At 28.1% G+C, this 25,404-nt stretch overlaps 4 protein-coding genes across 4 annotated transcripts; 2 read left to right on the top strand and 2 right to left on the bottom strand.

The window, feature by feature from the left end:
• Positions 1-107: 107 nt before the first annotated feature.
• LOC103573183 (uncharacterized) lies at positions 108-3,543 on the bottom strand. The gene is made up of 9 exons (XM_008552152.2): positions 3,467-3,543; positions 3,073-3,326; positions 2,930-2,992; positions 1,573-1,887; positions 1,278-1,500; positions 1,090-1,202; positions 812-1,023; positions 635-709; positions 108-238 (listed from the first exon to the last, which is right to left on the bottom strand). Exons 1-9 carry the CDS (start codon positions 3,522-3,524, stop codon positions 154-156), a joined length of 1,398 nt encoding a protein of 465 aa, XP_008550374.1. The 5' UTR covers positions 3,525-3,543; the 3' UTR covers positions 108-153.
• Positions 3,544-5,469: 1,926 nt separating this feature from the next.
• Positions 5,470-9,050, top strand: LOC103573184 (uncharacterized). Its single transcript, XM_008552154.1, has 8 exons — positions 5,470-5,620; positions 5,733-6,379; positions 6,449-6,642; positions 7,507-7,606; positions 7,696-7,866; positions 7,952-8,163; positions 8,439-8,627; positions 8,716-9,050. Exons 2-8 carry the CDS (start codon positions 5,858-5,860, stop codon positions 8,861-8,863), a joined length of 1,536 nt encoding a protein of 511 aa, XP_008550376.1. The 5' UTR covers positions 5,470-5,620; positions 5,733-5,857; the 3' UTR covers positions 8,864-9,050.
• A 1,621-nt stretch (positions 9,051-10,671) lies between these two features.
• Positions 10,672-14,831, bottom strand: LOC103573185 (uncharacterized). The gene is made up of 2 exons (XM_008552155.3): positions 14,571-14,831; positions 10,672-14,363 (listed from the first exon to the last, which is right to left on the bottom strand). The coding sequence occupies exons 1-2, from the start codon at positions 14,688-14,690 to the stop codon at positions 11,031-11,033; spliced, it is 3,453 nt and encodes a 1,150-aa protein (XP_008550377.1). The 5' UTR covers positions 14,691-14,831; the 3' UTR covers positions 10,672-11,030.
• A 347-nt stretch (positions 14,832-15,178) lies between these two features.
• On the top strand, positions 15,179-23,925 carry LOC103573322 (E3 ubiquitin-protein ligase listerin). Its single transcript, XM_014443878.2, has 7 exons — positions 15,179-15,478; positions 15,597-15,806; positions 16,704-20,734; positions 21,579-21,927; positions 22,020-22,211; positions 23,046-23,213; positions 23,760-23,925. The coding sequence occupies exons 1-7, from the start codon at positions 15,437-15,439 to the stop codon at positions 23,817-23,819; spliced, it is 5,052 nt and encodes a 1,683-aa protein (XP_014299364.1). The 5' UTR covers positions 15,179-15,436; the 3' UTR covers positions 23,820-23,925.
• Positions 23,926-25,404: the final 1,479 nt, after the last annotated feature.

The raw sequence follows: 25,404 nt of genomic DNA, 5'->3' as shown, positions 1-25,404 counted from the left end.
TATAATACATATGATAATTTACTCTAAAAAATAATGTCTTTCTTTAAATTTATAAATAAGTATGAGTAAATTTATTATTTCCTGTAAGTGAGCTTCCGGGTTAAAGTATTATTATACTTTAAATATATATCATTATAGAAAATAAATATATCATTATAGTTTGGCGATTTTTATTTCCTCAACGATGTCATTAAACGCAACTGATCTTCTTGCCGATGAAACTGGATGTGGACTGTCCCTAAAAAAAATATAAGCGCGCAAATAAAATTTATTGGTATCAATTGAACATATCGATACAGTAAAACAAAAGTTTAATAAAATATAAATATAACAATGGATGAATATAATTATTACGGATCGTGCGTGATGATATGCAAGGATTTATCATGCATATGTACACCATGACCTTCTTTCCCACTACTTAATTCGTATATGGTTAGGCAACAAGATAAATAAAATAAAAACATTCGATCATCATCACGCGCTTAGATTTTATATTTTAAAAACTACTCATTAAGGTGTCTCCTTTGTTATCCTCTTTTATACTAAATAAACGTGAGAACAATCGCGTCTAATTATATTTTAATCACATATGTAATTAGTTAAGCAAAAAAAAATAAAAAATAATAATTACTTATCAATTTCCATCATTTCTTCTTTTTTTTCCTGAATACCATTCACTTTCTCCGTTACTATGGATCTAGTCCGCCTGAATAAATTTAAAAAAAATATTAAGACTAAATAAATTACATAACTAAACAATATCAATTACAATCCCAAGTGATTGCATTAATTAAATCTATTGTTTTACCTCCAGTAAAGAACAATCATAACGACAAATCCAATTGTTACAATGGCTAAAGAAACTCCCAGAACAATTGTAGTTACAGTACTTGAACTGTCATCATTATAAGGATCTGTTTTAGTTGTTTCTGTTGAGGATATTGAAGAATTTTTAGATGTTGATCTTCCCGGAAACGAAATATGTATGACTGTAATGTCGTCTGCTCCTGGTTTTGATGCCTGAAAATTAAATATTGTAATTATTCATTTATTTATTTATTTTTTCAGAACTAATTACACGCTTACATTTAACGTTAAAAGAACAAAACTCTCATTGAAAATTTTTTTAGGCGGGTTAATCAGTTGTAATCCTACTGAGGCATCAGACTTTTTTATCAAGTAAAAATTATCTTGATATTCTAATTAAAAATAAAATTATTTATCAATAAATTAGATGAAGATTCGGGCTGTATTGTTTGATTGATTAAATTTACCTTGTGATTCTTCGTGCAAAAAAAATTCAACAGAATTATCAGCACCAGCACTCAATAAAATATCACCTTGTTCAAATGTAAATATTGTTCCATTAGCCACTTCAGGCTGTAGACCACTGTAATCCGCAATGTAAATTGGTTTTTCGAACCGCAAAACAGAATTATCTTTATCAACTATTATCGTCACTGATGTAGAAACGGTTCTGGGTTCAATTCCATTATCCTAAAATTATCAATGTCATTTTATAAAAAAAATTTTTAAAAACTTGTTGATGAGTTTTTAAAAAATAATTACTCGCGCATAGATATTGAATGAAAAATCATTTTTTAAATTTATAACAGCGGTGGTCATCAAAGAAGCGCGATGCAGTTTGGTATCAGTTTGGTCAGTCGATAACCAAGATGCAAAAAACCCTTGGCTGTTGACATCAGAGTTATTGAGGAAAAATGTTATTTTTCTGTTAGACAAATCGATATCTCTGGCAGCAATTCCACTGAGAAGATGCAGAGGAATGTTCTTAGGCAAGGGCATGGACAATTTATAACGGTATGGCGCATTTACAAACTGAGGATCATGATTATTTGTGTCAGTTATAGGCTGTATTATTTCCTGAAATATTTTCCGTGGTCAATGACTTGTTTTTAGATTTCATAAATCGAATTTTCATAGGGTGACTGAGCCAGTGAATAAACGGTCGTATTTTTTGATAGTTTAATGTAGAAGGATAGAAAAAAATTAGAACTGAAGTTCTGAAAGTTGTCAACCAAACAGCAGTCAAGAACCTTCTTTAGGTAAAAATTAAAAATGTTCAGTTACTGATCATGTTCATTCACTGGACCGATCATTCTATATGGAGAGAATTTTAGAGTAAAAAATTACTCTAAATTTTAGTAATCCTGGAAGATGATTACTTGTTACCATTTTGTCTTTCAATGTTCCTCCTTCATGGTGTGCCGTCAACTGATCCCAACAATTTTATACCACGAAAAGTGATCCCATCGACATTCGATTGAAAATCATGAAGATGATGATAATAAAAGTTATGAAAACCTTGGTGAAACAGATGAATTAGAAGATCAGTTGTGAGTTGGATCTCCCTGATTAAACAACTGAATTCGATCGAATTAAACAGAATTAAATTATTAATTCTATTTAATTCAGATAAATTCTGCTAATTCGGTACCTAACTTAAAAATGAATTCTGTCTAATTCGGCATGAAAACCAGAATTTGACCAAATTAAAACGAATTTAAATAATTATATTTGGTTTAATTCTGATTAATTCGAAACTAATTCTCCAATTTCTGGTTCTGAATCCGAATTAAAACGAATTTGAAATTTTTAAATTGGTTTAATTCTGTTTAATTCAAATTCAAACTTTCAATTCAGTTGAATTCTGTTGTTTAATCAGGGCTAGTTTGTGGGATGAGTTGTCTATGGGATCAGTTGTTTGTAGGATCAATTGACGTGTGATCAGTTGTCAAGGAACCCCTACTCATAGAGTAAAATATATTTTATTAAAAATATTTTTATACTATAAAGTGCTAAAAGTCAGCAATATATTTTAAAATTTTTAAAAAGTATTCCAGGATGAATCAAAATAGAGTAATTTTTAATAAAAAAATTTCTCCATGATAACAACAATCCTTACGAAATTTGTCTCTGTTCCTCCAGCACACTCGAAGTATACTCTAATACTTATTGCTTCCTTAGTCTATTAAAACATAAAAATTATAATATATGAAATTTTTTAATTTTATGAAAATACATTGATTAATTTTATTAATCCATTACCTCATATATCTCGTAATCTTTAAAATCATTAGCCAAAGTTACTTGTAAAATGTTACTATCGAAAGTAGGAGTTATAAAAAAACGTTGACTGGCAGATGCAGTAGTATTTTGGATAAATTTAGTAACACCAGTGGTTCTATACGTGAGCAATGACTTGCTAGGTTGTTCGGTATCCAGAATAGAAGGTAAAACAATTCCATATCTTATTTCTTCTTCCGATAATATACTCCCATCCGGTTTTTCAAATGAACATTCTGTTGATTGATAATAATGACAAGAATATTATTAATGAACTTGAACTAATTATTTAAGTGTTTTCATTTAATTTCTGACTGAATTTCTCCAGATGATTTTATGGTTTTATTTATTCTAAATAGATGCAGTAAAAACTTACGTTGACAGGAAACAGAAGTGATAAATACAAATATATAAAGTTTTAAATTAATGTACATGATGACGGTATTTTAGTAGTACTGCGAGGGATAAAGATAAATGCAATACTTATTGCAAATTCTTATCACGATGACTAAGAGCTGTGATAACAGATCATAGTTATAGCTTCTGATTATTATTAAAAATACAAATATGGTAGACAAGTAATTAATCTCTAATCAAAAAGATTTAGTTTTAGGAAATTGTAATCTTGATGACAAACAAAAAGAAAATTATTTCAAAGCGTATAATATATAAAAGCTTATAAAAAATCAACAAAATAAATAAGATAGTTTGAAAAGTATTATATTAAAAGTTAAATATAAGTGAAATGAACTTTTCATTCATTTCAACGGATGTATCTTTGCTGTACTGATAGAGTAAATGAGAATTTTCAAACGAGTTTTCCCTCGTTAATGTTATGGAAAATTCTTAAAATTCTCCATTTTCAAATCTTAATATTTATTTTTGAATAAAAAGCATTGAAAAGGGTTACTGTTACACCTTGAGGATGTGCAGTATTTAACTAATTGTTGAAAATTACTTTTCTAATGACGTCGTGAATAATTTATTGAATTATGTCACTCATATAATGAAAATCTGCAGAAAAAAATTGTTTTAAACATTGTTTCGGAAGCTATAAAAATTGATTAATAAATTAAAAGAAAATTTGGTTAGTACGGCCAATCCAAGCAGCATGTAGACGACTTTAAGATGCCATGAAGATGTCTTTTAAAAGTCCCGTCTTAAAAAAGTCATTTCAATTAAAGAAATCTTTTAGATGACTTATTTGACAATTATTTGTAATTTATTTTTTGTTATCACCTGTGTCAGGTCTTTTCAGCAGATATATTTTCGGTGATATAAATTTCTGATTATTTTGTCAACATATTCTTGTCTTATCATGGGTGAAAAATCAGCCTTAAAACTTCTATCTTATAGATGTCACAAAAGCAAGTGTGCTACTTGCCCCGACAACCAGTTAAGCTCAATTTTACGTCAAACAATACATGACATGTACTGGTTTACGTAAAATTGAGCTCAGCTGGTTTTCTGGGTGGGTTGGGTAGCCTTTACGGTTTAATTTTCAAATATTTTGAAATTGGCGGGAAAAATATTTTTTGTCGGTAAGTTAATATTTTTTTTTATTTTTACAATTGCCCTGATAAAGTTTCTGGCAAACCTTGGCTGGATAATACTTTATGATTCCTTTAAATTAGCTTCAAAATACGGCAGTAGCTTGAATGTAACTTGACAGAAAAACTTGCCGTCAATTTGAAGTGAAACTTTCAATCAACTTAATGTCATTGTCTGACAGTAATACTTGTAGTCAAATTGAATTAAAAGTTATAGACAATTTAATGTCAACTTAAAGGTAACAGCTTGCTCTACAACACTTTTCTCTAAGTTACCTTTAAAATACGGCAGTAACTTGTAGTTAACTTACGGTTAGGGTAGCTATCAGGGTAACCGCAAATCTTTCTTTCTAACTTTTACTGTCAAATTGTCAGCAAATTCGGACAGCATAGTTCGGTATTGTCAATTGTCAAATTACTGTCAATTTCAAGCTAAAGTGGAAATTAAGAATACTTTTCAGAAAGATCTTTATTATTTTTTCCCCTGATTAATTTTAATCTACGGGATTTAATCACGAAAAGTAAAAGATATTAAAAATCAAGAGAATTGTCCTGTTAGTAATTTTTAAATTCTTCAAAAGTAGAAAAAAAAAAATTTTTTTCTATTTCAGTGTATACTTATTAATGATATATTTATATACTAATATATTTTGAACAGTTTTCTAGATTATTTCAATGCTATATTGTCTAAGAGCGGTAAAAAAAAACATTTGAAAGTCAAATAAATATAATGTTCGAATGACGACCATCAGGACCAAAAGAAGGACTTAGCAGCCATTGGTATTATCGGAATCTGTACACAATATTGTTCTGTATTATTGTATTTATGTTTATCAATGCAAGAAAACTTTAATTTGCAACGTTTCAGTTCTTACATTTGAAAACATTATATATTTAATTTGGTTATAACTTCCTGTTCTGAGAATTTATCCAGGAAATTTATTTTAAAATATTTCGTAATATTAAGTTTTGAAAATCAGGTAAAGTATGCATTTACAAATTGTTTCCTTACAAATATAACCTACGTCGTCTATTGCATGCCTAGTAACTGAGCTATTACGTGGACACTAATATTGTTTATATTTTTTCTAGCAATATTATTTTTTTGATTGTGTTAATAATCATCAATATACAAAAAATTACTATCAATCAATAAAATATTTAAAAAAAAAAGATTTGATAGCACGTTGTTTATTGAGAAGAATAGCGACATTAAAATGGATAACAAACATTGTGATAAAAATAGTGTAAGAGATTGTGAAAATATATTGAAAGTAATGAACATATACGACAATAAAATTGATACAAATTCAATAAAACAAGAAGATATTGACATACATGATATGACTGTACATATTTCGAAAAAAAAATTAAAGAAAGAACGGCAACGTGCTAAGAAACTTGAAACTGCTAAAAAACCATTAAATAGTTCAGGAAATCAAAAAAATTCACAACAAATATCAAATTCGAAAAAAAATATCAGCAATGATGTTGATGATAAAATAGATGATATAGATATTGATAATAATAGTAATAATTCAAATTTAGACAATGATATAGATGAGTTGTCGTTAGAGCATTCAGCATTTGTTCAGTCAATTGTTAAACAAAAAAGTAAATTTAAAAATAATTCAATTGTTAAAAATAATAAAAATTCTATGGATAATATAGCGGATAGTAATAATGTTAATAGTATTGATTCATCAGATGATTTACAAGGATTTACTGTCGTTAAAAAGGTAATTGTTATTTATTATTTATTGATTAATTATTTTTATTGATTATTTAAAATTTTTTTATTTTTGCAGGATAAAAATAATAGAGATATTAATTGTAATAAAACTCCAGAGGGATACGGAAAAGAAGGATTCAGATTAATAATGAAAGGTCAAAAGGCTGATGCTATATATTATTTTACGAAAGCCATTAAATTAAATAAATTAGATATACGTCATTATATTAATAGAAGTTATTGTTATTTGAATGTTGGTAGTTATATTGAGTAAGTATATTCTTCAAATAATCAACTTAAATATTATCTATATTATTAAGACAATAAGAAAAATTTTGTTCTGGCCATATTTATATGATAGTCTGTTAATGTTATTAAATTTGGTATTGACTTTAATTTGTGCCTTTTCATGGTTTAAACTCTTTTTTATTGCCAAGTTTTAAGATAAATCAATTATCTATATCATTCGAATTACATTTAAATCACGCGGGACAAAAAGACGATCCTATTTATTTTCTTTACATAAATTAATATTTTAATAATTCTGCCACTGAATATATATAAACTATTATATATATAATTAAGAGAAAAGAGAAAAAATTTTGTCTATGTGATGTCTTCTATGATAATAAAAATTTAATTTCTTATCAGTAAAAAAAAATATATTAAACGATGATACTGAAGTTAGCCGATGCCTAATAATTTTTGAATTTTTTTAAAACGATAAATTTTTAAAAAATTGCATCTGTAGCTTCTTTAATTTTCTATAAATGCATATTTTTTTTTTTATTCTTGTAATTTCTTGAAAAAAAATCTGGAAATTTTTAATTGTCTGCTAACTTCAGGATCATATTAGACGATTAGTAAAAAAAATTTGACCGTGCATAGATTTTTTAAAAAACATTTTATGATCCGAAATCAATAAGTTTGCGAGTTAATGATTATATTTTTCTTATTAAATTTAAATGATAATAGAAATAAACAAAAGATTCTAGAGTTTATTTTACTGTAGAGATTTGAATAAACAGTTAAATTCAAATATTTTATGAATTTTGCAGTAACACTCGGGCAGTCACCTAGTGACTGTAAGTTGCTCGTTATATTTATTTATTTAATTAACTGTAATTATTTCAGAGCATTGAGTGATATAAAATTTGTTATTTCTCGTACGGATGATCCAGTATTAATAAGTATAATGAAATGTAGACAAGCACAAGCATTGATGGGCTTAGAGGTAAATAATTATGAACGTTTATTTATTTATTTATTTTTTTATCATAATTAATTAATTAATTAGTTAATTAATAAACAATTGATTTGTAGCATTATAATGAAGCTGAAATATGTTTTCAAGAAGCATTAAATGTTCTTCCAGATTGCTTGCCTGTGAAATTTGAACTTTACAGGATGAAAATAATACAACTTATTAATATGGGTTTTTCTGAAAGATATATTTTAGAAATATTTCGAGAAACGCCTTTAATAAAAATGAAAGTATGTTTTATTTAGTTGTTTGACATGAGATATAAATGTAGGAGAGAATTTATTTATGTTTACTGATTAGTAAATTTTTTTTTAGGATGCTATTGCTATTTTATGTGAATTAAATAGTGATTATGATAAACAATTTTACGACAATAATATAAACAATGACATTGAAAGTGAAATTTTTCAATCAGATAGCGAAGATAATCCAAGTAATACAAGTATATTTATGGAAATATTTGATTATAATGATCATAGTAATTCGTGGCAAGCTTCAATAAATATTGAAGAACAATCTGCATCGACGTGAGTATATTGTTTTTCTCACCTCCGGGCGGAAAGCGTCAAGTTTCATCCCGCTGTGCAAAACGAAGTTGCCGCTTTCCGCCTCCGTCGAGGAGAAAAATAGTATACACTCCTCGGGAAGTAAATAAGAAAGCCTCAGATTACATGTTTGTTGCAATTACATGTGATCTGAGACATTTCTTACTTTACTTCCCTAGGTGTGTAAAATACTATTTTTATTTTAAATTATTAGATTGTTTAAATAATTTTATTTAATTAATTAATTTATTTATTAGAAAAATAAAAGCGGTTAAAAATACAAAAAAAGCTGAATCGAAAGTTAACGGAAATAAAGGAAAAGCAACTGAAGTAACTGATGCTGTAAAAACTCCACAAAAAAATAACACTGTTGATGCAAAAGCTGTGTGGGTTGGGAGTTTGAATCCCAAAATAAAAGATAGTATGCTGCACAAAAAATTCTCAGAGTGAGTAATAAATTTATGTCATACATACATATATATGGTTAACAATATAAATATTTATTTTTATTGAATGTATCGTTTTTATTTTTAGATTTGGTAAAATCAATAGTGTAGCTGTTGTGCCGGGTGAACGATATGGTTTCATAAATTTTGTAGAAGCACGTTCTGCTCAGAGAGCGGTTGAGGCCGGTTCGGTTGAACTATGTGGAATAAATCTGCCAATAAAAATGCGCGCATAAAATGTTAATAAATTTACTGTTATGTACAACGAGAAAACTACAAATTTTGACGTTTTGTTTAAATCAAAAATATTTTTTACTATTGCATTATCGTAATTATTTTTTGTTCAAAGTATTTTCATGTTCTCAAATATACAATTGATAATTAATGTCAAACTACGTCTATTTCTTTATAATTCATTACACAATAAATATAAAAATTATTAAATAAAAAAGTATTTTAATTTAGCATTTATTTAATTATTTACGCCAATCGGCACTATACATTTCATCAAGGATTGAAAAAAAGAGAGAAAAGAAAAAGTAATAAACAAAATTCAACTCTAAGCGGTGGATTGTAAGATAAAATACTTAATAACAATAAATTGCATTCTAGTAGTTGTAATCCAGCACCAGATTTTTAACTATTGCATGAAAAGATGAGTAGTCTGTGTAAAAAAAATTGATGAAAAAAGGTTCAAAGTATTGACACAACGACGAACTTTTTTTCAACTTAAAACATCAAGAAAAAAAAAATAAATATCTCGATATTGTTAATATATGCTAAAACAAAAAACGTTCAGAAATAGTTCAAAATCAGTTTTTTCTGAATTAATCGAGCGTCAAAAAGAGTTTATAAATGAGTCAGAAACGATGATTCGTCGTATTAAGATAATTGTGTTTTTCTTTGTATTTTCAAAAGTTTAAAAATCGTTTTTAAAAAGTTAGTCATTGTATGATGTTTTGAAGTTTAGAATAGTCAGCACTTTTTCAACAATTTTTTTTTTACACGGGAGAGACAACCGAAGAAGTTTACGTCTGAAAGAATCGCATTGATTGAATTGGCTTCTCTGTTGATAAGCCTAGAACAGACATCGTTTTTTGAGGATGTCGTAGGCCCGGTTTGGGACGGACAAATTCAAATCATTCGAGTATTTCTGATGAGTCAATGTGACCATTGATCACTTTATAGAAAAATGAAATGTCGTTAACTTGTCTTATTTTTGCTAAATAATTGATTTGGAAGTAATCATATACTGTGTTAGTATCCAAATAGAGGCCTTTCTGTCGTAACAAATCGGATAAAAACTTGATAAATCAAAATTGGATTTTTTCGAGCCTAGTGTATGGAGTGCCCAGATGACCCGGTGATACTTACATTAATTAAAATATATATCCAGTAAAAAAAAAAGTAAATAAACTTGAAGATAAAATTTTATTTTAAGAATTCCCTTTATTTACAACTCCAGCAATTATACATTCAATGATATAATTGATGTTTAAATTATCATACATAAAAAAAAATAAATATGAAAAAAATGAATGTGATGATTACTAATTATAAAAAAGAAAAAATGACAATTAGCATTCTTCATAAACTAAGTTATTGTCTAGCAATTGTTTTGATTCTATCTAAACCAACTAAGTTATAAAATAATAAAAATAGTTATAAAAAAGTTAAATTCCGTTTTAAAAATAAAAAAAATTACTATCATTGTTTAATCAGACACAAGATAATATTTAGCTATAAAAGAAAAAAAAAACAAGAAATCGAATAGTAATTTGCCTCATTGAGAATAAAAAAATACAATTACATTATTAATTAACGTTTTTCTAATATGTTAGTGATAGTACAAAGTAAACTATGTTTTGGAATACTATTTTACCCATCCATATTATTTACAATTAACAAAAATCATCATTTCAACAGTATCATTTTTAAAAACTCATACATATTGTAAAAATGAAATATTTATTATCATTATTGTTATTATTATCATTACTATTATTATACTTTTTTGTTCTTATCAATTTCTACTATACTTAATTTTTTTTTTTAATATTTAAAAATTTCTTTAAACGACAAATCACAAATTTTATTATGTTTGATATTCATATAAACTAATATATTTAAATATATATGTTTTAAATATTAATCAGTGTCACACGGTAATTATCAATATATAGTTAAAATTACAATTTATCATATTGATTATTAAATGATAATGATTTAAATAACGTTTCAATAAAATATTTCGTATTATAAATTGTAAATAATTGGGCATTATTAGTCTATACATATTAGTTTATATAAAAAATCAAATGGAGTTCAGTAATAATTATAATTTGCAATATTTGTAAAAATTAAAACCACAAGTATCCAATGAATTTAATTAAATATATTTTTTTATATGTTTTCTGCACAATTTGTTTTTTTAAAATGTATATTACTATCAATGTTTAATGGCCTACGCGATGATGTGTGGAAAGCGGTTATATGAGAACCTCGAGAGAGTGGTGATGGCCAATCTATACCACAAATATAACATTTTCGTATGAAACAATCGTTAACATATTTTTTATCCAGCTCACGTGTGCACAGCATTACCAAGCTCGGTATTTTAATTGATTTTCTTTTAGTTGTACTTCTTTTCTTTGATACTTGTGGTTTGTTAGTAATAACTGGAACATTAATATTTTGGTCATCAGCATCTATAACAATTTCTTCATCGTTGTCATCGTCTTTTTGTATTTTAATAGTCTCGTGAGTTTTACTGTACTCGGGAACATTTTTACTACCAATTATATTATTAGCCTTATCACTCTTGTCATCATCATTTTGATTAAGGTAATTATCAGTCGGAATATCAGACAATAATAAATCATTTTGACGATTTTCCGAGTCTTGTGATTTAATATCGTTACTGTTATCACGACTGACTATTTCATATGAATCATTTTTCTTTTTTATTGTAATACTTATCCCTGAATCACGATCACTACTTTCACGTGTATCGCTAGTATCATTTGTTATTGTCTGATTATCGACACGTCCGTTACATGAAATTTTATGGGAAGCCAATATATCACTATTTCGAAAAACGCGGGAACATATTGGACATCTGTGTTCAATTTGTTCTTGAAGTTTAACAATTCCTCGCGTTAAACGATTGTGTTGTTGGTATTGTTCTAGTGGAAATGATGCTCGACGTGCTAGTGCTTTGTTGTTATTAGATGATTTCGTAATTCCTTTTGATGATTTACGATTAACTTCAACTGTTCGATCATCATTTTTAAAAACATGATCTGATCTTCTATGTTTTCGAGGCTTTAATATTAAATCTGGATTTAAATTCAAAAAACCTGGATTTGTTGGTTTTGTCAGACAATCAATGTTATCTTTTAATCTATGATCACGTTCATTTCTGCGCATCGCGTCATAATTATTAGACGTTAATGGGCAGTATTTACATATATATTTAATAATACCATTTTTACCTTGGATTCCTACAAATGTACGGATCGGTCCTGGTATAGATTGTGTTCTTAATTTTGGAACAAAAATTCGTTTTCTTACACCAGTACTCCGGCGGTTATTGTTACCCGAATTTTTAACTGGAGTAACAATTTCTTTCTTTTCATCTTTTGAGCTAGCGGGTGTTAATTGTATGCACTGCTCAATCAATTTGTCTGGACTACGTACTTTATGATACTCAATAAAATGTTTTCTTATATTTCTATAACCTTTTTTCGAACATAATATACAGAAAGTTGGTTCTGTTGGATTCAGTTCAGTCGGCTCATCATTATTAACTGAAGTATTAATTTTTTCACTCGACAAATTACTGCTTCTTCTTGCTCTTTTATTACCAGTAGACAATTCATCTGATGAAGAACCACCTGAGCTCAAAGCAGTATCCAACAATAAAACAGTTTCATCATAATTGAATTTTGTTTTTTCACGCAATCCACTTCGGCTTGGTGATGGTCTTGTCTTTTCATTTATTATTCGTCGCTTTATTTGTCTCGGTTTTTTCAAGCTACGCGTAGTTGGGGTTGGGGTTTGACGCGGCGGATTACTAAGTATTCTTGCTCGACTTTTCAATACTCTTTCGACTTGTTTTGTCTTTACATCCAACCCATGTCCTTGTGTCATATGCATGCGATAAACATCTTTATTAGTGAAACTATTCTTACACACGTGACATTTGAAAGCATGATTAACGTTTCGTAACAATAAATAAATTTTATGTGATTTTATTAAATGTGTAACCAAATCTTCCGAGTTATTAGATAATGAACCACAAATATAACATTTGTAACGCAAATTTCGTTGATGAATATTCCAGTAATGTTCAAGAACATGATTAAATGTCATGAATGTTTTATTACACACTTTACAATCAAGATCATTTTTGTCTTGCTCACGTGGATATAAACCTTCAAATTTAAGTGTGATGCCATGTTTTTTACAATGAGTTCGAAACCCGCCTAAATCTTTTAATTTTACTTGACAAATCGGACAAGTTCTAACCGTAGAATTTTTTCTTTTTAATGAATTTTTATTTTTAGTTGGTGATTCGTATGTCAGCGAATTCGATGATATAGACAATGTCGTTTGAACTTGTGTTTTTTCGTTTCCTTTTTTATTATTATTGTTATTATTATTGTTATTATTGTTGTTATTATTTCCTATATGTTTTCTAGAATCTATAATTTTTTGTGGTGGTCTTACATAGAACCCATGAACCTTACGACCATGTTGCCGCATATTTTTCTGTGAGTAAAAATGTTTACCACAAGTTTCACAACGATAGACATTTAAATTCCGTGATCGTTCTACACGTCGTTTTTTCTGGGGAACTTCTTCTTCACATTTAACAGCAACTGGTGCTGCCGTAGGTTCAGGAAGACTTTGTGGAGGTTCTTTACGTTTGTAAGTTCTAACTATTCCTGGATCTCCACCGTGTACAGCAACTAAATGTTTCTTCAATGAATATTTATCAGCATAAGATTTATCGCAGTAACAGCATGACGATTTTTTACCCGGTTCAGTAGCCAACACAGATTTAATAAACTCTGTTGAATTGACTATAAGCATATCATCATTTGAAGTATTTTTATCTGAATGAATGAACTCAATTGATTTATTCTTATTAGCGACTTGATTTTCTTGATTGTTTAATAAATTCGTATCATTAGGTTTGTTATTGTGATCAGATCTCTTACGAACTGGGGGCTGGATGATATGATGAATACGTTCTTCGTGTTCTCTAAGTGATCTTATATGACTGTACTGCTTACCACATGTCACACATGGATATAAAACACGTGTTCGATGAACGGAAAATTGGAAATTCGGTAGAGCCGCGTTTCCATTATCCAAAACCGGTTGATATTTAATGTAGGGAGCGATTGGATTATTTTGGGTCGACGAACACGATTCAGTATCATTGTGTGATGAACTAGGCTCATCATCATAGATCGCATTTGAATTATCTTCTTCACCAACAATTGTCTCAGCATCATCATTATTGACAGTATCATTGTCGTAATTGTCATCATCATCAGCATCAACATCAGACCCATGGTCATCATCACTTATCTCCGAATTAGGATCTTCCTGCAAGTCTCGTATCAGTTGAATTGTTTCCCATATTTTATCACATCTCTCCAGTTCAACAAAACACGGTTTCAATCCGTATGTCGCTTCTATCTCCAGTGACAATTCTAACGGATCCTGGAGCAATAAACATATTATATTTAATTATTATTAAAACCGCAATCAATAAAACTCAACAGATAATTTAAAATTTTGAAAATAAACATGAGTAGTATTTAAATATTTATTAAATCACTGATAAATAATTCAAATAATAATTTTTCATATTAAAATAAAATGTAAAATTTTATTTATGATACCTGTTGAAATGTAAACGCAACTCACCTTTAACTCGACAGTGTTTGTAATAACGAGATTGTTTGGTTCTGCATCACTAGTTTTATTCGTTTCCCCTTCAATTAAAGTATCCACATTATCATTAATTACTGGTTCCGTTACTTCCATATTGTTATTTTAAATAACTATCACTAACAATAATACATATCTAATTATTAAATATATTTAAAATTAACATTAGATCGTTACAACCCTTCTTATGCATCAAGCTTTCAGACATATTGGATTTTGATTTCTAATAAAAACGTGGCAACAGTGTTTTAGACGCTTACAAAAATAATTGGCTATATTTCAAAATATACAAGCCCGCCAAAATTTTTCAACCGCCATTTTTTATGTTTCTTTTATTGCAACAATAATTTTTAAAATAAATTATTTAAAATTTTTTAAATTTATTTCAAAAATTTAATTCAATTATTACATATTCTTTATTATTGTATTGATAATTTACTTAAATTATTATTAAAATAAATGAATATAAAAAAAAAGTATCAAAAAATGGCGCTACTGAATTCTCTTGAATAAATTTATCGACAGATGATAAAATTTTGTTTACAAAAAAAAAAAAAAACTACAATAGTGTATGTCAAATTTTATTAAAAAAAAATAACCTACGAAATCAATGTGATTGATACGTAATTTATATAATTATACTGATATATAATTGTTGAGGTCAATTAAAAAAATTGACTTTATTATCTATACATGTATTAACTTTTTTTTTACATTATAAATAGTTTTCTAAAATTATACTTAAATACTGAACATAACCAATTGTTATTTGTATGAAAATTAAAAATATAAATGAACATAAATTTTTATAATTATTTGAGATTGTTAATTATTTTTTAAAAATGGGTAAAAATAAAGCGCAACGCACGAAAAATAATGCTAAGGTATTTATTATATTTTATGAATAAACAAACATAAGTTAGTATGTAGGTTATACCATATTGTTTAAGTAGATAAGTTTATGAGTAATTACTTTAAATAAATGAATTTTTTTAATTGCAGCCTTCGAATAGTGCTCGGAGTGCCGAGTTCCTGGGTTCTGCGATGCCAAATTTTGTTGGATTTTCAGCAGTAAAAGATGGAGGATATGTACCAGTTTTACCTGGTTTGTCATTGAGTCAATTAAACGAAGTTGAAATAAGTGCTATTGACTCAAATTTCCAGGTCGTCTTTAAAAAAATGAATAAAAAAGATGCTACGACAAAATTTAAAGTATTAGACTTTAATTATAAATTACAGTTGGACCTCGTTATAAAACTACGCGTTCTAAGACTTTACTTCAATTTCCCTGATTAAAAAAAACGATTTAATTTTAATACTATATACATATTAATTCATCATTGAGTAAATCGTTTTGTTTAAACGGCAGTGTTACGTGTCTACTGACAACATCTCTACTCAAGAGAAATGGTTATAACTCTACTCATTTACTTCTTTACTCAGCCTAAACTCTACTCAAATATATTTTAACTCAGCTTCAACTAGACTTAGCGACAACTTTACTCAGCTACAACTCTACTTACAAAGAATTGTTATTTTATCGATAGACTGAAATACGTGAGTAGAGTTGATGCTGAGTTAAAATATATTTGAGTAGAGTTGAGGCTAAGTAAAGAAGTAAATGAGTAGAGTTAAAACCATTTCCCTTGAGTAGAGATGTTGTCAGTAGACATGTAACACTGCCGTTTAATCAGGATTGTTAAAATTCGCTCGAACTCAGCCTCCACCACCAACAAATGAAAATGTTGATACAAGACTATCGAACAGTACGACTAAAATCGAGATAAAATATACATACATATAGATTGTAGATTAAGTAATTTCATATAATTAATCAAGGGAAAAGAATGAAAAAATTTTGTTTATTTATAATTGTACATAAAATAGATTCACTGTATAATAGAGCAGAGTTTAACCAAATACATAAATAAAACACAAAACGGCGATAGTCTTATTGAGGGTTGGGCACAAACACTGTTGAGCACAACAGTGGGAAAACCTCACTTCTAAGAACTTTCCCCTAGTCTTACAACGAGGTTCGACTGTATTATTATTAGTTTTAAAATAAAATTTCAAAGAGCTGAATGTTTATTGATTTAATATTTATAGGCCTTACAAGAATTTGCTGATTTAGTCAGAGAATCTCCACTGTCAACTGTGGAAGCTGTCCTACCATTTTGGCCAAAGCTCTATAGCACATTAGCAGTCGATGCAGAACATAGAGTACGCGATGCTGCTCAAACAACTCACGGTGTCTTGGTTAAAAAAGTTGGAAAAAGTATTGCTACTTATCTTAAACAACTAGCTGGACCTTGGTTTACATCTCAGTTCGATCCATTTCCACCAGCAGCATCAGCAGCAAGTAATTCTCTCCATGAAACTTTTCCAGATAAAAAATATGCCGATGCGATAGTCTACTGTCAAGACGAAATATTGTCATACATTTGTCATAATATAAATGTTCAAACGCCACAATTATTGAATATAACATATAAATCAATGAATCTTAGTCCCGAAATACTTGAAGCTAAGTATCAACGAATATTAATTTGCAGTTTACAAGGTTATTGTTCCTATTTAAAACAAGTGTCATCACAGCAAATTGAGAAGACTGCAAATATCCATCATCAGATAATAAACGGTAGTAAATTTTGGAAACTAGCAAAACACGAAATTCCATTAATAAAAATATCATTTTTTAATATTATTACATCGCTTATTGAAAATTGCAAGGAAATACTAAAAGATACTGAAAAAAAAACAATAACATCAATAATGAATAGTCTTGATGAAAATGAACCTGGTGTTATTTCAGCAGTATGGGAATGTATGTTAATAGCTATTGATAAAATAGATGATTGGTATACTCATGTCAGCATTGAAAAATTAGTGTTGCCTAAATTATGGCGAGTGCTACGTAGTGGCGGACAAGGATGCGCTAGCATTATTTATCCTAATCTATTACCACTGATAAGTCAGTTCCCTAAATTCAATTTAGATAAAAAAATTTTGTTTTTTAATTTTTTTGATAACATGAGTCAAGGATTTTCAGCTAAAAATGTTTTAATCAGTCGGTCTGAATTAACAGCAATAACTAAATCATTTATTGAATGTATGCGATACACTATTCTATTAAATAATAGTGATATTGATTTATGCGGGAAACTTGTTAGAGAACAATTAATACCAGCTATTGAAGCTTGCGTTAAAGATTATACGCCAGTAAAATTAATTTTATTTAATGAAGCTGCTGAATTGATAAGATATTGGAGTAAAAATCGTGATACTGATGATTATAAATCTTACGGCGAGTTGTTGAGTATTTTTTGGTGTGAACTTGAGTCAATGTTTAATCGTTTTATGGAGAGCGAGAGTGATATGTTTGAAAAATTAACAATTAATAGTATTTATGATGCTCAAATAAAATTATTGACGGCTTTGAAATGTCCACCTGGCGCGACTCGTAAGAGTTTGCGTATTAAATTTAAAGATACAGATCCTGCTGAATCTAAGGAGCAGCTTAAAATTCCACAAACTACAGACGATGTTTTATTGAATGAAATAAACAATTTTGTCTCTAAATTATGCGTTAAATTAATAAATAATCATGATAAAAATCCATCAAATAATATTGAACATTTGAATAAATTAATTTGTCAGTTCGAAAGCAAACTTTTGTTTGAAGAAATTTCAAAAGTTTATACAAGTGATAATAATTTATTTGAACTTTATGATAAAATATTAAAAGTCTGGTTGACAGATGATACTAAAGTCAATGATATTATTAAAATAATATTTATTTTGATGCAGTATATGAAAGATGAAGATAAAAATCGTGTGTTAAATTCATTGACAAGTATTAACAATAGTAAAATATTAAACTGCGCTATAACTTATGCATTGAATAATAAAAATATGGATGATAAAGTTATAAAATCTTGGTGTAAAACGGACTACACTACTGAATATTTGTGTGAACTTGCACGGAAAATAAATGATGATAATTGTGAAGAAAATAAAATTATATTACTGCAAGCTTTTAAATCATGTGATAATGATTTTTGTATCAGTGAAGAAGCCGTCAATGGAGTATTAAATATTTTGTGTGATTATTTAACAGAATCTGAAGAAATAACTGAATCATTGGTCGCTTTTATATCTCAATTATCGTTACTTATTTGGAATTTTAAAAAGTTAACATCAGTATCATTGAAAATGTTCAAGGCATTGTTTAAAATAAGCAGTAAAGATTCACTGTCATTTAATTTAAAAGAATCAATCCAAAATAACTGGGTAACTGGATTAACTTCAATTTATCACAAAATACCAGCTGATGAATTATTTGAATTGCAGGATGAATGCATGAAAATAATTTATGAAAAAATGTATTCAAGTGACTTTAGATCGAACGATGAAACTGACCTGGTATTTAATTTCTTAGAAGCTTCAAATGATTACAATTATGATGAAGCTCTCGTATCCTTAATTAGATTTAATAATAATGTGGAAAAAATTTTTTTGGATGAATGGATTATACAAGTGAAGAATATTATTTTGCATACAGAGATAGTTTCCGGTAATTTTTATTCGATAAATCCAATTAAAAGTGTGTCATTAGATTGTCCGATTGGAATGACAAGTGATCCTGAAGAAGAGGAAAAAGAAATACCAGATAAAATGGCGCGTTGTTTAAAATGGTCTCTATTTACTGCAAAACTTATCAATAGATTATTGATGAAATTAAATGATGAGTATGAAGACGATGAATTTGAATCAATTGTCAAAAATAGTCTGGATAATTCTTCACAGCAGTTCAATAATATCATAATGATTACAAGTCTTGGTAAATTATACAATGATCACTATAAATTTTCAACCAACGGTGATTTAATAAAACAAATTTACGTATCGCTGCATTTTGAGTGTAAAAGTTTGCGTGAAAAAATGCCGCCTAAGACCTGGAAAGAAATAATTATTGATTCACTGGACGTTGATAAGTATTGGGCTGAGTATGGAAGTATTTTTTCGCTATTTTTGCAGTATAGTAACAACGATAAAATTTATTTATCAGAAATTAAATCACAAGCAAAAGATATACTACGAGAGTATACTGCATCAGAAGACAGTGAGAATTCAATGAGTTTGATACAAAATATAAATGCGGTAATTTTAGCACAAATTATTTTGGATGATGATGATGATAATAATCTATCTTTGGATGTTTTGAAGAAAATAATAAAACGTAATCAAGTGGATAAAGAATTTTTGTTATTTAATCGAGATATTAGTTCTAGTTCATGGTCTGAATTTGTTTTACCACTTGAATTAATACGATTACTAACAAAATTATTGGAAAAAATTCCGACAAAAATGACCACTGAAATGCGTGATGCTGCAGTGATTTATTTATCATCGTGGCTTGTGTCATTAAATAAATCTATAGCTCATCATAATGATTTAAAATTACAATGTTTTGTTGTAGCACTCAGTCAATTATTTTGTGCTATAAAAAATTTATTAACTCGAGTTACGGAAAAAGACATTGAAGAAATATTTACAGGATTTTCGGACGAGTGGAATAATATATTTGCTGATGACATAAATCGTGAGATAGCAAACACATGGATGTATTACGCGGATTTGTTTAACAAAAAAACTGAATTTTTAACACCAATACTTATGTTAAATTATCTGGGTAATGCTATTAAATTACTTGATGGCAATGTCTTCTTTAAAGAGCCTACTGATGCTTTGATAACGGTTACATCTGACGATTTAATTAAATTTTCTTTAAAACTTATATTGTCACCGATTCCAAATCTCCAGCTGTCTGCTCATTATGCATTGAATCGTTTGATTCCAACACTTGTTGATCAGGATAAAAATACTATTGAACAAGAAAACTTTGACACTACGACATTGAATATTCATAAATTTGAAGATACTATTTTACAAACACAAAAAATAGTTGATACAATGTTATCAGATTTTAAATTAAGTGATTCAGTCAGTTGTACAGTTAAACCTTATACAGACTCTTATACTTATACATTTGGTTATATTTTAACTTGGATTAATGTTTTGGAAATGTGTAGTCATGCTCATGCTGATTTGCGTTATCAATATGGAGAAATACTCAAGTAAGTATTTAATATTAGTAGCTAATAGACTTATTAAATTGTGACCCATTTATCGGCCACATAGTCGAAAAATCGATATATTTCCATCATAAGTACGTATTCCTGTGTAAGTAGTTTTTCAAAAAAAAGTCAAATTAATCTAGTTTAGATTAAAGATACTTTAATTAGAGTAAAAATTCATTTTATAATTAAAAAAAAAAAAATAGTAGTGCTTCAGATGTGATTTCTTATCAGGTCGGTTAAGGTTTTTTTATTTTTTCAGTAATCTATTTCTAATTAAAAATAACAATAAAACAGATTTTTTTTTGTAATCTTATTAGCTCATTTCATAGTAATTTTAGAATTTAACAATTTAATGATTTTTGTCTAATTTATATTAAATATAGGGTGACTGAATATAGATACAAGAGAGTTACTTCTGTATGCATTATCGGCTACCTTAGTTTTATTTATTTTGAAGTTATCAGCATTGATATGGAAAATATTTAATTTAATTTGTTAATGTCAAAATAAATAAACAAATTGATTGAGATATATTTCAAAATAGATATAAATATTTAGAATAGATGTAAATAAATTATATACATCCGAGCAGCTAAAATTTTATTTAAAAGGTGGCCAATAGAAGGGACATTAGGAATTGAAGTTATTTTCATTTATTGTTTAATTTCTAATCAATATTTTTACATTTATTTTTTTTAATTTTAAGTCTATAAGCTACAAGATTCGATCATTGTTTTATACATGAATTGGTTTTTTATATTTCAATTCTTAATTTGAAAAAAAAAATACGTTTAACTGGTTGATAGAGAGGTCACTTACTTTATTATTCTTTATGTTACAGAAATTACTATTTTTCATCATTGATGAATAATATATTCCGATTGATGCCAGCAAAGATTCTTGAATCAACAGACAGGCGCACTCCGTTATTTGAATTTGTAAATTTATTTAAAGATCAACCTTTACTAAATTTGAATGAAAATTTGACTAGCTGTACTTTAGACCACATTGTTTGCTGGGTTTATATTAATTGTTTGAGATACATGCCAGTGTTGGCGAGACAATGGTGGAGTGCAGCTGAAACTCGTGTCGGAAGTATCATGGAAAAAATTACGACCCTTTACGTCAGTCCGGTTTTGTGTCGAGAAGAATTAACAATTAATAAACTTAATGATGTACCAAACTTGACGGTAGTTATATTTGTTTTTTATAGTACTAAGTAGTTATGAATATTAAGAAAGATTGTTGAATTATAAAATTAAAATTTAATTATCAATTACAGATAATTGTTTATCCAACGGTGAGAGAATTGAATGCCGTTTATCGAATGGACGATTCTAAATTGGAATTGAAAATTATTTTGCCAATAAATTATCCTCTGGGTACTGTTACTGTTGAACCTCGACAGCATGTTGGTGGTGCTGGTAACTGGAAAAATAGTCATATGCAGCTTTCAATATTTCTTAATCACCAGGTATATTTATATTATTTTATTAAGAGGAGTCTGAACTTTTATCTCTAGTATGAGAAAAATAAATAGTGATCTATAAACGTCAATACATAAAATTGTAGTTGATACAGTTAGTCTTAATTATTCAACAACGGTGAAATATTTAGGTGCAATCTTAAATAATACGCTTTCGTGGGAAAAACAAATATTAGATGTTTGCAAACGCTGTATGCGTATTCCAGCACAGTTAAAAATGTATTAATATTTTTAATACGGAAATTAAAACAATATTTATTATTATCCTAATTTTTCTGTTATCTGATTATTGTGCAGTACAGTGATGTACGCAGATATTACAAGTAGATTACAGTTGAAGCCAGATAATAATTAATGCATGTGTCCGTTTTATTTACAAAGTCCGTATATTCGAATAGATTACACCTTCGTATCGTAAGCTTGAATTGCTAACTTTAAGTGAGCAATTATTTGGAGATAAAATCGTGTTTTTGGAGCTGAGGCTACGTAGAGGTGATATAAGGCAGGATTATCTTAGGTTACTTGTAAGTCATCTAGTTAAATATGAAAGATCATTTATAGTCTGCTATACGGGTTTGGAATTCACTGCTACCTAATTGTACGAATTTACCATCTTTTTACAAATCTAGAGATATTTGCTATCAGTATGAAAATGTAGATTGTTAGATTAGTGAAATGCATCGAGCCTCGTTCTTAATTTTGTATTTAGAGGATTTTTTGAGAGAAAAGCTTGGACGAAAATTATTACAGACTCTCCTTAATTTATATTTAATAATAATTTAATTAAAGTCATATTATTTTTTTTTTTTTTTTTTTTTGTAGAATGGATCAATTTGGGATGGACTAATGATGTGGAAAAATAATCTTGATAAGAAATTTTCCGGAGTGGAAGAATGTTATATTTGTTTCAGTATATTTCATATCAATACTTACCAAATACCAAAGCTTTCATGTCATACCTGTCGCAAAAAATTCCATGCTCCTTGCCTGGTAAGCGAATTGTTTATATTCTACTAAATATATTGACTTCTGACAGGGAGAACGTAATCCTCTCGTGGCAATGAGGGAAAAAATATATAAGTGTGAATGTAGCATACATTAGACAAATTTTAAATTATAAATAAATAGAGTAAATAATTAATAAAATTAAATTTAAAAAAAATGCGCATTTAACAACTTTTGAAATTAATGTGCATTTTTTACAAATATTATTTTTTTAATTATTTACCCTATTTATTTATAATTTTAAATTTGTCTGATGTATGCTACATTCACACTCATAAGAATATTTAGTTGTATACAAATATATTTAACCTCAAATATTATGGCCCTTAAAAGAGCTAGCGAGAATTTTTTTTTTTTTTTTTTTTTTTTTTAATTAAATTTCAAACGATTTTGCGTAAATTTATAAAAGTAATTGATTTAAAGTACAGAATAAGAGGAGGTACTACCTTATTGCCTGTCAAGAGTTGAAGAACGTCGAAATAATAATTAAAATGCAATATTTAAATTTAAATCAATTTTATTTAATTTCAGTACAAATGGTTCAGTACAAGTCAGAAATCCACCTGCCCAATATGCCGAAATATATTTTAATTTAAACTAAAAATTAATTAGAATTATAAAAATGAAAAAACGATTATCACAATGTAAAGTATAAATATATAAATAAAGTACATAGCAATTATTAAATAACGATTATTAATATATAATAATAGATTATATGGTACTTATTGTCTCTTTGCATTAACTTACGTTGTTTAACAACTAACATATGTAATATGTAAATATTTATTTAAATGATTTTATGGATGAGTATATACGTAGTATATGATAAAAATAACATTAAGTGAGTCAGCCAATGGATAAAAATAATTAATGTATTCAGTCCCAGTGGGGATAAACGGTTCCACCACATTCACTTAACACAGCACGACTTTATATATAAACTCGTAGCACCTGTTGAATGCAGTCAGAACACTAGTGTTGAGTTCGTGATTTCCTTATTATATATTTAAAAAATATTGGCACTGTGAAAATAATTGTTTTTTAAAAATTTAAATAATAAAAGTGTTATCATTAAAAAATACTTTAAAAGTAGCGACCGCGCCCATGTCATAAAGCGCCATATTGTGTTTGCTCGTGAACTACTGTAATATGTAAATTTGATTTTTGTTTTTGATAATAAATCTAATATTTTTAAATAATTGTAAATTTTTTTTCTTGATGCATACACAGTAAGTAAAAACTTTGTTTATGGTTTTCTCCTGAACAAATGAAAATTTTCGAAAAATAATAGCGTACATTACTAGATTATTGAATGATGCATCGACGCTGGATCTTTATGTTGCGTTGAGAGTTCTTGTTTGAGGTAAAGGCGTAGGCAAAATTACCTGCAAACCTAAATTAATTTGGGCGATTACAATATCATATATCTGATTCAAATATGCATGAAGTAGACTGCCTATTTGTCTATGTGTATGTCTGGCAGGTAAATTATCTATACAGTTATCACGGTGATTTGCAAATAATTCGTAGTGATCTAAAAAATCCGCACCGAGCAACGCTTGTTTTACATCCGCAATTCTGAATTTCCACATTAGAATTCCGTTTGGTCCAAGATTTAGAAGCATATTTACCACCCCATATGTTGGAATCTTTCTGCCGTCCGATAATTCAACATGGCACTTCGGATCCTCATTTAATTCATGTAATTCATCTCGTAATTTCGATCGAGGAAATATGGAACTTTCAGAGCCACCATCGACTAGGAAATTAGTATTTAAATGCTGATCCTTAACAAATACACGCTTTCCCACTCTAGAAGTAGTTTGTTGACTCAGTTGCTCATGTAATTCATTGTCTTGTTCGTTTTGAGCAATATTTGACGAGACCAAGCGAAGTGGTGACTTGTAATTACTTTTTCGGAGGCAAGTACAATTAAATGAATCAGCCGGATCTATGATCATTCTATTCATCGGGTCTATTATAAATCTATAGTTGGCAATAACATCACTAGGCGCTGGTTGGATGTTGTCGGCGATTTTGATATTCCAGTTAAACTTATAATCTAAGGCTAGATCAAGAGTTATGGGAGAGGTATTATAAAGTTCAATTTTAGTGTTATTTGCTACTTGTGGAAATTCTGTTGAATTACTACTAGATTGTATCTGTCCTGGTA

Source organism: Microplitis demolitor, chromosome 8 (genome assembly GCF_026212275.2).
Source record: "Microplitis demolitor isolate Queensland-Clemson2020A chromosome 8, iyMicDemo2.1a, whole genome shotgun sequence".
Taxonomy (NCBI): domain Eukaryota; kingdom Metazoa; phylum Arthropoda; class Insecta; order Hymenoptera; family Braconidae; genus Microplitis; species Microplitis demolitor.
The sequence above is the reverse complement of the archived record's forward strand: the minus strand, read 5'-3'. Positions and strand labels throughout refer to the sequence as shown.

Excerpts from the sequence above, each read along its gene's own strand:
- LOC103573183 (XM_008552152.2), bottom strand. The coding sequence starts at position 3,524 with ATGTACATTAATTTAAAACTTTATATATTTGTATTTATCACTTCTGTT. Across the intron at positions 1,501-1,572 it reads CATTCAATATCTATGCGCGA|GATAATGGAATTGAACCCAG; the intron begins GTAATTATTTTT and ends TGATAATTTTAG. Across the intron at positions 710-811 it reads ATGATTGTTCTTTACTGGAG|GCGGACTAGATCCATAGTAA; the intron begins GTAAAACAATAG and ends AAATTTATTCAG.
- LOC103573184 (XM_008552154.1), top strand. The coding sequence starts at position 5,858 with ATGGATAACAAACATTGTGATAAAAATAGTGTAAGAGATTGTGAAAAT. Across the intron at positions 6,380-6,448 it reads GATTTACTGTCGTTAAAAAG|GATAAAAATAATAGAGATAT; the intron begins GTAATTGTTATT and ends TTATTTTTGCAG. Across the intron at positions 7,867-7,951 it reads CGCCTTTAATAAAAATGAAA|GATGCTATTGCTATTTTATG; the intron begins GTATGTTTTATT and ends ATTTTTTTTTAG.
- LOC103573322 (XM_014443878.2), top strand. The coding sequence starts at position 15,437 with ATGGGTAAAAATAAAGCGCAACGCACGAAAAATAATGCTAAG. Across the intron at positions 21,928-22,019 it reads ATGATGTACCAAACTTGACG|ATAATTGTTTATCCAACGGT; the intron begins GTAGTTATATTT and ends TATCAATTACAG. Across the intron at positions 23,214-23,759 it reads AATTCCATGCTCCTTGCCTG|TACAAATGGTTCAGTACAAG; the intron begins GTAAGCGAATTG and ends ATTTAATTTCAG.
- LOC103573185 (XM_008552155.3), bottom strand. The coding sequence starts at position 14,690 with ATGGAAGTAACGGAACCAGTAATTAATGATAATGTGGATACTTTAATT. Across the intron at positions 14,364-14,570 it reads CAAACACTGTCGAGTTAAAG|GATCCGTTAGAATTGTCACT; the intron begins GTGAGTTGCGTT and ends TTATTGCTCCAG.